Source organism: Oncorhynchus nerka, linkage group LG2, assembly GCF_034236695.1.
Source record: "Oncorhynchus nerka isolate Pitt River linkage group LG2, Oner_Uvic_2.0, whole genome shotgun sequence".
NCBI lineage: Eukaryota > Metazoa > Chordata > Actinopteri > Salmoniformes > Salmonidae > Oncorhynchus > Oncorhynchus nerka.
In genome coordinates this window covers 66482819-66496158 of record NC_088397.1, presented here as the reverse complement: position 1 = coordinate 66496158, position 13340 = coordinate 66482819, and the positions used below count along the sequence as shown (strand labels likewise).

The 13340-nt window shown below is 46.5% G+C and overlaps 2 protein-coding genes across 2 annotated transcripts in view; one reads left to right on the top strand and one right to left on the bottom strand.

The window, feature by feature from the left end:
• LOC115140088 (guanine nucleotide-binding protein G(i) subunit alpha-2-like) overlaps positions 1-12880 on the top strand; it is an 89014-nt gene extending 76134 nt beyond the window's left edge. The window contains exons 5-9 of the mRNA XM_029678164.2: positions 7230-7358; positions 9751-9880; positions 10073-10226; positions 11587-11801; positions 11989-12880. Of these exons, the coding sequence (XP_029534024.1) occupies positions 7230-7358; positions 9751-9880; positions 10073-10226; positions 11587-11777 (604 nt within the window). The 3' untranslated portion in view covers positions 11778-11801; positions 11989-12880. The remainder of the gene's footprint in view (positions 1-7229; positions 7359-9750; positions 9881-10072; positions 10227-11586; positions 11802-11988) is intronic.
• LOC135560210 (uncharacterized) lies at positions 998-1770 on the bottom strand (the record flags this gene model as incomplete). The annotated part of the gene is made up of 1 exon (XM_065001721.1): positions 998-1770. A coding segment is annotated over one exon (762 nt), but the record flags the coding sequence as incomplete, so codon positions are not given.
• Positions 12881-13340: the final 460 nt, after the last annotated feature.

The window sequence follows — 13340 nt, the reverse complement described above, 5'->3', positions numbered from 1 at the left end:
CTTGTGGTCAGAGGCCGAGCAGTTGCCTTACCAGGCAGTGATGCAACCAGTCAGGATGCTCTTGATGTTGCAGCTGTAGAAACTTTTGAGGATCTGAGGACCCATGACAAATCTTTTCAGTCTCCTGAGGGGGAATAGGTTTTGTGTCCTCTTCACGACTGTCTTGGTGTGTTTGGACCATGCTAGTTTGTTGGTGATGTGGACACCAAGAAACCTGAAGCTCTCAACCTGCTCCACTACAGCCTCGTTGTTGAGAATGGGGGTGTGCTCGGTCCTCCTTTTCCTGTAGTCCACAATCATCTCCTTTGTCTTGATCACGTTGAGGGATATGTTGTTATTCTGGCACCACACTGCCAGGTCTCTGACGTCCTCCCTATAGGTTGTCTCATCGTTGTTGGTGATCAGGCCTACCACTGTCGTCTGCAAACTTAATGATGGTATTGCAGTCGTTCCTGGCCATTCAGGCGTGGGTGAACAGGGAGTACAGGAGGGGACTGAGCACGCACCCCTGAGGGTCTCCAGTGTTGAGGATCAGCGTGGTAGATGTGTTGCAACCTACCCACACCACCTGGGGGCAGATCGTCAGGAAGTCCAGGATCCAGTTGCAGAGGGAATTGTTTTGTCCCAGGATCCTTAGCTTAGTGATGAGCTTTGAGAGCACTATGGTGTTGAACTCTGAGCTGTAGTCAATTAATAGCATTCTCACGTAGGTGTTCCTTTTGTCCAGGTAGGAAAGGGCAGTGTGCTGTGCAATAGAGATTTCATCTTCTGAGGATCTGTTTGAGCGGTATGCAAATTAGTGAGTTTTGGGTTTCTGGGATAATGGTTGTAATGTGGGCCATTACCAGCCTTTCATTTACATTTACATTTACATTTAAGTCATTTAGCAGACGCTCTTATCCAGAGCGACTTACAAATTGGTGCATTCACCTTATGACATCCAGTGGAACAGCCACTTTACAATAGTGCATCTAAATCTTTTAAGGGGGTGAGAAGGATTACTTTATCCTATCCTAGGTATTCCTTAAATAGGTGGGGTTTCAGGTGTCTCCGGAAGGTGGTGATTGACTCCGCTGTCCTGGCGTCGTGAGGGAGTTTGTTCCACCATTGGGGGGCCAGAGCAGCGAACAGTTTTGACTGGGCTGAGCGGGAACTGTACTTCCTCAGTGGTAGGGAGGCGAGCAGGCCAGAGGTGGATGAACGCAGTGCCCTTGTTTGGGTGTAGGGCCTGATCAGAGCCTGGAGGTACTGAGGTGCCGTTCCCCTCACAGCTCCGTAGGCAAGCACCATGGTCTTGTAGCGGATGCGAGCTTCAACTGGAAGCCAGTGGAGAGAGCGGAGAAGCGGGGTGACGTGAGAGAACTTGGGAAGGTTGAACACCAGACGGGCTGCGGCGTTCTGGATGAGTTGTAGGGGTTTAATGGCACAGGCAGGGAGCCCAGCCAACAGCGAGTTGCAGTAATCCAGACGGGAGATGACAAGTGCCTGGATTAGGACCTGCGCCGCTTCCTGTGTGAGGCAGGGTCGTACTCTGCGGATGTTGTAGAGCATGAACCTACAGGAACGGGCCACCGCCTTGATGTTAGTTGAGAACGACAGGGTGTTGTCCAGGATCACGCCAAGGTTCTTAGCGCTCTGGGAGGAGGACACAGTGGAGTTGTCAACCGTGATGGCGAGATCATGGAACGGGCAGTCCTTCCCTGGGAGGAAGAGCAGCTCCGTCTTGCCGAGGTTCAGCTTGAGGTGGTGATCCGTCATCCACACTGATATGTCTGCCAGACATGCAGAGATGCGATTCGCCACCTGGTCATCAGAAGGGGAAAGGAGAAGATTAATTGTGTGTCGTCTGCATAGCAATGATAGGAGAGACCATGTGAGGTTATGACAGAGCCAAGTGACTTGGTGTATAGCGAGAATAGGAGAGGGCCTAGAACAGAGCCCTGGGGGACACCAGTGGTGAGAGCACGTGGTGAGGAGACGGATTCTCGCCACGCCACCTGGTAGGAGCGACCTGTCAGGTAGGACGCAATCCAAGCGTGGGCCGCGCCGGAGATGCCCAACTCGGAGAGGGTGGAGAGGAGGATCTGATGGTTCACAGTATCGAAGGCAGCCGATAGGTCTAGAAGGATGAGAGCAGAGGAGAGAGAGTTAGCTTTAGCAGTGCGGAGCGCCTCCGTGATACAGAGAAGAGCAGTCTCAGTTGAATGACTAGTCTTGAAACCTGACTGATTTGGATCAAGAAGGTCATTCTGAGAGAGATAGCGGGAGAGCTGGCCAAGGACGGCACGTTCAAGCGTTTTGGAGAGAAAAGAAAGAAGGGATACTGGTCTGTAGTTGTTGACATCGGAGGGATCGAGTGTAGGTTTTTTCAGAAGGGGTGCAACTCTCGCTCTCTTGAAGACAGAAGGGACGTAGCCAGCGGTCAGGGATGAGTTGATGAGCGAGGTGAGGTAAGGGAGAAGGTCTCCGGAAATGGTCTGGAGAAGAGAGGAGGGGATAGGGTCAAGCGGGCAGGTTGTTGGGCGGCCGGCCGTCACAAGACGCGAGATTTCATCTGGAGAGAGAGGGGAGAAAGAGGTCAGAGCACAGGGTAGGGCAGTGTGAGCAGAACCAGCGGTGTCGTTTGACTTAGCAAACGAGGATCGGATGTCGTCGACCTTCTTTTCAAAATGGTTGACGAAGTCATCTGCAGAGAGGGAGGAGGGGGGGAGGGGGAGGAGAAGGTGGCAAAGAGCTTCCTAGGGTTAGAGGCAGATGCTTGGAATTTAGAGTGGTAGAAAGTGGCTTTAGCAGCAGAGACAGAAGAGGAAAATGTAGAGAGGAGGGAGTGAAAGGATGCCAGGTCCGCAGGGAGGCGAGTTTTCCTCCATTTCCGCTCGGCTGCCCGGAGCCCTGTTCAAAGGACTTCATGGCTACGGACGTGAGTGCTACGGGTCTGTAGTCATTTAGGAAGGTTACCTTAGTGCTCTTGGGCACAGGGACTATGGTGGTCTGCTTGAAGCATGTTGGTATTACAGACTCAATCAGGGACATGTTGAACATTTCAGTGAAGACACCTGCCAGTTGGTCAGCACATGCCCGGAGCACATGTCCTGGTAATCCGTCTGGCCCAGCGGCCTTGTGAATGTTGACTTGTTTAAAGGTCTTACTCATGTTGGCTACTGAGAGCTTGATCACACAGTCGTCCGGAACGGCTGATGCTCTCATGCATGTTTCAGTGTTACTTGCCTGGACGCAAGCATAGAAGTGATTTAGCTCGTCTGGTAGGATCATGTCACTGGGCAGCTCGCGGCTGTGCTTTCCTTTGTAGTCTGTAATAGTTTGCAGGCCCTGCTACATCCGACAAGCATCGGAGCCAGTGTAGTACAATTCAATCTTAGTCCTGTATTGGCGCTTTGCCTGTTTGATGGTTCGTCAGAGGGCATAGCAGGATTTCTTATAAGCTTCTGGGTTAGAGTCCTGCACCTTGAAAGCGGCAGCTCTACCCTTTAGCTCAGTGCAAATGTTGCCTGTAATCCTTGGCTTCTGGTTGGGGTATGTACGTACGGTCACTGTGGGGGCAACGTCCTCGATACACTTATTGATAAAGGCAGTGACTGATGTGGTGTGCTCCTCAATGCCATAGTACCATTATCTCAGCCGCTCTCCATGTCCCCCTCCTAGATCACAAAACTTAATGGGTTCTGTTGAAGTAGGCTGTGATTTTACTGGATTTACCTTCTGAATCTGGGGCAAAGCAATCAGGGGGAGTTTTGTGGAAGCAGCAGCATCACACTAGATCAGCAGGCTCTGATTCTAATGGCTTCGCACCACAGTGACTCCAAAATTCCCTCATCCCGTCCCCCCTCGGTCTCCCATCTCTATTTTAAGGGGATTAAGAGATCAAGGCTGCATGCGCTATGTGTTATCACTTTGTTTAGGAACCAATTGGTTTATTAATGGGGGTTAGTCTGACTCTGAACTTCCAGGAATTTTCACAAACCTAATTTCCCCCGAATCAATTTCTGAAGAGAGGACCAGTTCCTGACATAATAGATTGGATCAATCCACTTTGATGATGGGAGTTAAGAAACAACCAACATGTTGTTTACAAACAGATGACTTTCGCTTGTTTAGAGAGCGGTTTTTAATTCACCTGTATAGTCCCCAGCCTGAATATGTTTTCTATGTTGTTGTTTTCCTGTAAGATTTTTTTATGGCCAAGACAAATTAGAGGTGATAACAGACAAGGAAATACTATTGTCTAACTGCTGCTAGTGTTCATTTAATAGTTCAATTTGATGTTCTAAAATGTCTTTCCTTTGATTTAGCTTACCAACAATATTTCTGGAGATGGGTCTGAATGTAGTTTTAGTTCTGTTCTGAAACCTCTGTGTAGTTCTCTGTGTCCAAAGTCTGACTGCATTGGGACAGCCTGCTCAGCTCCCACGCTAGTAGAGCTGTCCTGTCCTGTCCCGAATAGCAGCGGGAGCTCTGAAGTCAGGGTGGAGGACAGTGTGGTTTCACAGTGACTGCTCACATATGCAGTCACTCCCTCTTTCCCTCCTCCTCCTCCCTCTCGGCTGGCCATGAGGCAGCCATCAGGAAAATGTAGCCTGAATGATGGAGTCACTGGGGTATCCAGGGATTGGTGGCAGTTTGTGGTTGGCACCGACCATGTCACGCCTGGTTGCAGCCTTTAGTCCAGGGCTATTAAAATCCTGGCTCGAGGTCTGCAGTACTGCTGCTTTTCTTTTCTACTCTACCTGGCTCTTGATTGACGTCATTGATTGGCCAGACAGATCACTCACCTGGTATCCCAGCTCTGACTCTGCCCCTGAAACCAGCAGTGCTATGCATCTTTGCGCCCAGATTCAATGTTCTGTGCTCTGGTTCTCACAGCGACCAGTCAACAGATGCTACAGTGTAAGGCTATGCTATTGTCCCAGGTTAGTCCTTTATAGTGACTCCCATTGTAAGTATTCCTCTATGTAGAACAACAACAGGTATCATGTCACTTCCATTTAGGTCTAGTCATGCTTCTAATGTCTGACCCCAACACAGCCGGCCTGCATGCCGCAGGCTGTCAGCTCTCTCTGGAGCCTCTCCACAGAGCCGCTCATTAACATCGAGGCCTTTAACTGAGTCAATGTAATGTAGTGCTCCGTCAGTGTAATGTAGTGCTAAGTTGTTGGTCTAATGATGAAAGAAAACACACTACTACTGCAAGGCTCTCTCTCCCCAGTGCTGCTGTAGCGTGGTGTAGGTTAGAGTCCCTTATCACCGGGCCCCATAGGGCCCCTCAATCACTCTATATGGAAATTTTGAGAAAACACAAGACATCACCTGATTCCATGATTCCTGATACACTCACCATCTATGTGACTGGAAAACCACTTGTGCATGTATCCCCACCTGCAACAGAGGGAGAGTGTTGTACTTGTTCTTAGACGAGTCCATTAGACACAAGGCCTCTTGGTGAGATTGCACGGTGCCAGGGAAATGGGCTCTAAAATGCACAACAGGATAGTGTGTCACAAAATGATTGTCTGGCATCCACTAAATATTAAACGAGCAGAGGGAGCAATATTGTTCTCTCTCCCCCTTTTTGTATTACCAATCTAATCATAACTTTTTAATCCCTCGCTCGCTCACTCGCCCTGCTCTTATTAAAGCTCTGGCTTTCTGGTAAGCGTACTGTTGTGATGACCCCCAAGAGGTTGTGAAGGCGGTGATGAGGATTTACATTATTTCATCAGGCCTCTCCAGAGCACTTTGACTACTGTAGTTAGAGAGACTTCCTGTGTGCTTCAACAATATCAGCCTCCAGACTGTCATCTATCTCAGAGCACAGGGAGAGGCCCGATCCCCTCTCAGCAGGCTAGAATCACTCCTACAGCTCCACTACTGTAACTCACCTCCTCTCCAAAGGCCAAATCCATGAGCAAATGAATCAAAGCATAGAGCTAATAACCACAATAATGTTTAACCATTGCTAGAGGGAGGAGGTACAGGGGAAGAAGGAGGGTTTGTAAATTGTAACTGTAAGCCCACAGGATTCAATTAAGCTCTGGATACTAGAAATCGAAAGCTCATATTAAGCAATGTTTCAATATGTGAATCCCTCACAACAAAGGAGGCCTTTCTCTGTGGGGCGTGGGATTAGAATCCTTCAATCAGAGATGTTGGTTTGTGATGAAGGAAGGAGTGTGTGTGGAGAACACTTTTAATATACGCACAGACTTGTTTTAGGCAGGATTATAGCGAACACGAACACTTTGTTTTGTGATGAAACGCTGTGCCACGATATTGATGTACAATCTTCTGTGTAAACCTCAGCTCAGACTGTTTATAGAACAGTCTCTAGAACTCAACCTCTGCAGGTATAAACACAGAGAGGGAACATGAGAATGTGAGGGTGGTAAATCGTGCCAGTCTGTAGTCCAATGATAGGTGAACTGATGGTACCATACAGTGACGAGGCACACCATCCAGAACATCTTTGTAAGGCAGAAGAATAACTGTATGATTAAAATGTTGAGCCATTGATTTGATCCAAATTGTGAAGCACATATCACCCACTAGTCCCAGCCTCCCATCCCCCGTCTCCACCCAGCCATTCAGATAGAGGCGTCAGAGGGCCAGGAAGTGGCGTCAGACAGCCAGGAAGTGTCCTCTATATTCAAATAACATAACGGGCCGCTGCTTCGAAATAAATGAACAGACAGCTGTTTCCAAACAAAGATTTATTGCCATGAATTTAAGGCCTTAAAAAACATTGAATTACCTTCTGGCTGACCGGCTGACGCCACATGAGAGGAATCTGACAGTATCTGACAGGGCCCGCTGCCCTGGCTGTCTGCAGCGCTATGACCAGCACAATTGTTTTCTCTCTCAACAGGCGCAATCAGATGGTTTTCCAGGGATCAAATGGCATTGTCATTTGTGTGTGTAAATGTGTTGAGTAAGGCTGTCGGCATCTCCTGGCAGATTGAGTGCTGATGTGTATCGTATCCACCATAGATTGGGCACTTCAGATAGTCAAGCAAATAGAAACTGATGAGTCTCTATCCACTTAGTGGTGAGTTTATATCGATGATGGTTAAATAAACAGATAGCACCAATACCATTAACAACGTGGCCACACCAGCCCTGAAACCCTGTGACCCTAGGCTTTGTGAGGGTCCACCTGGTTTTTAATCTGACAGTTGTGTGTATCTGTATTCTGACGTGTGTGTTGTCCCTGTCAGCTACCTGAATGATCTAGAGAGGATAGCCAAAGCAGACTACATCCCCACACAGCAGGATGTGTTGCGGACCAGAGTCAAGACCACCGGCATCGTGGAGACACACTTCACCTTCAAAGACCTGCACTTTAAGTGAGTGGACCGCTGACGTACTAGTGTGTGCGTGATTCTTTTTGAACCCCCTGCTCGTACCATTGCCCAAACGCAAAATAACCTCTCTGTTTCTTCTTTCCTCTCTGTCTTTCGGAGTGAAGCTAGCGATATTCATTCCTCCAAAGCACCATTTTGTCTGGTTGTTACTTTGAAAAGACAATTTCCAGCTGACTAACCCTGTCTGGTTCTCTCTCTTTCTGTCTCTGTGTGTCTCTGTCTTTGTGTGTCTCTGTGTGTCTCTGTCTCTGTGTGTCTCTATGTGTCTCTGTCTCTGTGTGTCTCTGTGTGTCTCTGTCTCTGTGTGTCTCTGTGTGTCTCTGTCTCTGTGTGTCTCTGTCTCTGTGTGTCTCTGTCTCTGTGTGTCTCTGTCTCTATTTATGCGTGTGCTGTTAGTTTGTGTGTGCATCTGTGTGTCTCCGTCTTTGTGTGTCTCTGTCTCTGTGTGTCTCTGTGTGTCTCTGTCTCTATTTCTGTGTGTGCTGTTTGTGTGTGCATCGGTGTGTATGGTGGGAAGGTTGTGTGTCTCTGTGTGTGCTGTTAGATTGTGTGTGCATCGGTGTGTATGGTGGGAAGGTTGTGTGAGAGTGTTGATGGACTGGTTGACGTGTTCACTGGCGGTAGCTTCAGAAATCCATGTTCATTTGAATGTGGGAATTGGATCCATGCCTCCATTACTCCTTATCCTTGATAACAGAACTATTTCTCAGTCGTCTATCCATGTCTTAATTATAAAATACTGAGGAAATTCCTGTTTAAATCTCAATACCCCCACCACCTTTACACATCAAATGGAATAGAGGCTTCCAAATGGAGTCAGGATACACTGATACACTATATTCAAAGCACTGGAAATCAAAACGTGTGCGTGCACAAGGCTGTCTGTCTGTCTGTCTGTCTGTCTGTCTGTCTGTCTGTCTGTCGAGACAGACAGTGTTTGGGTGTGTTTTTACACAAACACAAATAACAGAATGTTCCGCTGCCTGCCCTGCAGCAGTGTTAGCTACTGTTTATCTGGTCTGATGGAATCAGGTTACAGTGAGTGATATTAAAGCTGATGAGAGCCCTGTTGAGGTGAGTACTACTCATTACAGCCCTGAACATTACAGCCCTGTGGTAATGAGCTGTACTTACTCAGCCTGCCAACACATAGCATAGTAGCACTCCATTACATAGGAACTTCACACAAATATCAGCTGAATTTCTAGCAGGGCTGACGGTACAACAACTAAACCGACAGTCTGTCTACTATTTGACAAACATCAGACTTCCATGCCACTGTCTCAGTATTTATTATTATTCTCCATGTTTTGAAATGCCTTGGTGGTGGTGATTAGTAAATATCTCAGATGGGTTCCACAGGGCTCAATCGTGTCAACAAACAAACATTACTAGATCGCCTCTCTCAGCGCCTCAGACCCATCTGTCTGCAGCCTGCCTGCCTCATAACCACGCCAATGTCACTGTACCAATACACCAACGAAATGCCAGGGTCTGTGCAGCGAAGGGTCTTGCCCAATTGAGACAGAGAGAGACAAAAAGAGAGACCGAGAGAAAGAGAGACACAGATGGGGAGAGAGAGAGACAAAAAGAGACACAGATGGAGACAGAGAGAGACAAAAAGAGAGACCGAGAGAAAGAGAGACACAGATGGGGAGAGAGAGAGAGCGGTAGAGATAGAGGAGGCAGACTGACTGCAGTGCACATGGAGAGAGAAGGTCCCCAGAGGAAGGCTAGCTGATCGGACTACAGAGAGACCCTCAGGCCTCCCCTCTCCTCCAGGCCCAGACTGAGTTAATGGAGAGTGTGAGATCCTCCAGGCCTGAGTTAATGGAGAGTGGGAGATCCTCCAGGCCTGAGTTAATGGAAAGTGGGAGATCCTCCAGGCCTGAGTTAATGGAGAGTGGGAGATCCTCCAGGCCTGAGTTAATGGAGAGTGGGAGATCCTCCAGGCCTGAGTTAATGGAGAGTGGGAGATCCTCCAGGCCTGAGTTAATGGAGAGTGGGAGATCCTCCAGGCCTGAGTTAATGGAGAGTGGGAGATCCTCCAGGAATGTCAAATCATCATGGTGTTTACATGTTTTTGGTGTAATTATAGATCCCAATACGGAGGTCATGAATGGCCCTGCAGAAAACATCCCCTCCTGTGTTTCCAGATCCAAATAGACCAAATTAGGTTTAAGCAACATTGGGGAGGCTCCCGTAAAAAAAAATGAGGGGGAGCCGGCGCCATATTGTTTACACCTATCCCCTTATTCCAAATCTGCACACATCAAAGGAGTGACAGGGCTAGACTAGAGGTTGATCTGGGGGTTGGGGGTGGGCATACAGCACCACAGCACCACTAGTAAACAGCAGCCTTGTGTTCCTGCAGGATGTTTGACGTGGGTGGCCAGCGTTCTGAGAGGAAGAAGTGGATCCACTGCTTTGAGGGAGTCACAGCCATCATCTTCTGTGTGGCCATGAGTGCCTATGATCTGGTGCTGGCTGAGGATGAGGAGATGGTGAGGAGGCAGAACACTGTTGTCCTTTAAGTGCCACTAACTAGATCTCTCTTATCACTTTAAATGATATTTTATTTCTAAAGGAAATTGCTTCACATTCATTTTGATTTGTCTGGATCAACTGGAATTAAATAATGTTTTGTTTTCATTCCCTCCCTCCCTTGCTCTCTCTCTCTTTCCATCTCTCCATAGAACCGGATGCACGAGAGCATGAAGTTATTTGACTCCATCTGCAACAACAAGTGGTTCACAGAGACCTCCATCATCCTGTTCCTCAACAAGAAGGACTTGTTTGAGAAGAAGATCACCCACAGTCCCCTGACCATCTGCTTCCCAGAGTACTCTGGTAAGACCGTAACACAACTCTGCATCCCCTGAATGTTCCATATTCTCTTGTAGTTGGCAGTGTTTGTATGTTGACATTCTCATGTTAGACTAGGAGGTATAGTTTTTACCAGTAGAAGAAATCTAGTGGCAAGATGTATACACTACAATACCAAACGTATGTGGACACCTGCTCATCAAACATCTCATTCCAAAAATAATGGACATTAATATGGAGTTGGTCCCCCTTTTCCTCAATAATAGTCTCTACTCATCAGGGAAGGCTTTCCACTAGATGTTGGAACATTGCTGCGGGGACTTCCATTCAGGCACAAGAGCATTAGTCAGGTCGGGCACTGATGTTGGGTGATTAGCCCAGGCTCGCAGTCGGCATTCCAATTCATCCCAAAGGTGTTCGGTGGAGTATTGATCAGGCTTCTGTGCAGGCCAGTCAAGTTCTTCCACACCGGTCTCGACAAACCAGTTCTGTATGGACCTCACTTTGTGCACGGCGTCATTGTCATGATGAAACAGGAAAGGGCCTTCCCCAAACTGTTGCCAGAAGGTTAGAAGCACAGAATCGTCTAGTATGTCATTTTATGTTTTAGTGTTAAGCTTTCCCTCCACTGGAACTAAGGGGCCTAGATCGAACCATGAAAAACAGCCCCAGACCATTATTCCTCCTCCACCAAACTTTACAGTGGGCATTATGCATTTGGGTAGCGTTCTCCTGACTTCCGCCAAACCCGATTTGTCTGTGTGCGGCTGCTCGGCCATGGAAACCCATTTCATCAAGTTGCTTCTAGAGCTGGTTGGAACTTGGTAATGAGTGTTGCAACCGAGGACAGATTATTTTTATGCGCTATGTGCTTCAGCACCCACCGGTCCCATTCTGGGAGTTTGTGTGGCCTACCACTTCGTGGCTGAGCCGTTGTTGCTCCTAGACGTTTTCACTTCACAATAACAGCACTTGGGGGAGCTCTAGCCGGGGCAGCTCTAGCAGGGCAGAAATGGTATGAACTGACTTGTTGGAAAGGTGGCATCCTTTGACGGTGCCACGTTGAAAGTCACTGAGCTCTTCAGTAAGGCCATTCTACTACCAATGTTTGTCTATGGAGATCGCATGGCGGTGTACACGATTTTATACACCTATCAGCAACTGGTGAGACTGAAATAGCCGAATCCACTCATTTGAAGTAGTGTCCATACTTTTGTATATATAGTGTAGCTTGACAAACCCCATGAATCCCATCGGTAGAGCAGGTCCACTTCTCCACCTGACACTAGTTTTCTCCTTGCATGACTCGTGCAGACTCAGTAGAACAACCTATCTAATTCTATGGGCACAACACTCCTGTCTTAACCTCCTCTCCTATACCCAGGTCCCAACAAATTTGAAGAGGCACAGGCCTACATCCAGACCAAGTTTGAGGACCTGAACAAGAAGAAGGACACCAAGGAGATCTACAGCCACTTCACCCAAGCCACCGACACCAAGAACGTTCAGTTTGTCTTCGACGCCGTCACCGACGTCATCATCAAGAACAACCTGAAGGACTGTGGTCTCTTCTAGAGCGAAGCCTGAGGAAGAGTCAAGGTGAGCTGCTACACATAGAATAGAGCACACACATTTTACAAACACATACTCATGGACTACACACTCACACACACGCATGCACACACGGATATATATGTGTTCGTAAATGTACAGAAACCACCACTTAATGTTCTTTGAATGCAACTTAAAGGTGAATCTTGTATACATGAACCTCTCCCTTTCTCAGTCTTCCCTCAGATTACTTGAACAGCTCTGATGACCAGAAGGAAGGATGGGGAAGACAGACTGCACTGGCCAACCACGATTTCTGCTTTTATCTGCTTTTTTTTAAAGACACCTAAGAGACTGAGAACTCGGAGAGCCTTGCAGAATTTCAACGATTGCTGATCCAGTTGCTCATAATTGTTAACTCTTTCAGCTAAGACCTTGAATCAAACATTTATTGTCTTTTTTGTTTTGTTTTTCTTTGTTTATTTTCAATTATTCGAGGAGAAAATGGAAAAGTTTTTATTAAATGCTTTCATGTTACTTTACAAAATCTAATGTGCAAATTCCATTAAACTTTTCATCACATAAGGCATATTTTTTTAAAGAAGCATGAATAGAGAATATGAATCGAAAAAGGAGTGCTTTTTAAAATAATGTTTACATATGTTCCTCATTCATAGCCGAACCGCATATTGTTCATGCATGACACAAGATATATTAGCTCTGTAATCTGCACAGAATATTTTAACATTCCTTTTAGAAAATAAAAATAAAAAAATATAGAAAAGTAAAAACGAAAAAAAATCTTCACAACCAGGGGAAAGAATAGCAAAAATTCTAACTGATATTTAAAATATGTGCTTAACATTGTTATTTTTTTATAGTACCATTTACATGTTTGTGCCTACACTTCAGTTTACAACTGATTCTTAGATATACTTTTTTCAGTACTGTTTGACCGACTGTATGCATACATTTTTCTTCCGTTTTCGTCAAACCATCTTAAGGATAAATAGGTCATAAGGAAAGACTAAATCTAATTGAGAGAGAGGTTAGGGTTTTTGGTCAAATTTGAAATCTTTAAAAGTCCTTATGATTATTTCATTTAAATAAAAATAGCACCTGACACACTTGCTTGTGTTTTCCTACACATTGTTTAATTCATTTTCACATACTAATGGACAAGTTGTTCATATAACACTACAAATATAGTTTTATTCCACCAAACAAGGGGGGGGGGTTTGGCCCGTAACTTATAAAGAGAGAGGGTGGAGCTCATTGTTCCGCACCTCCTTCTAGCAATTCTTGATCCCTTCTCTTAACATGTATGGGCCCAGAACTTAATCGAGCAACTGACCAATTACGCAAGGAATACTCCTTTAGGAGTAGCCTCCAACACAGGAAATCAGCATGATTTATTTATTCAATACAGTATATCTTTTCAAATATTACAAACTTCACATTGACCTGTAATTGAAATCAAAATTACGCTAAAATGCCTGACTGCAAACATATGAATCCTCTTCAGGCAGGACCAGATGGTGTAAACAGCAGATAGATGACTGCAGGTCGTTGATGGTGGACGTCCCC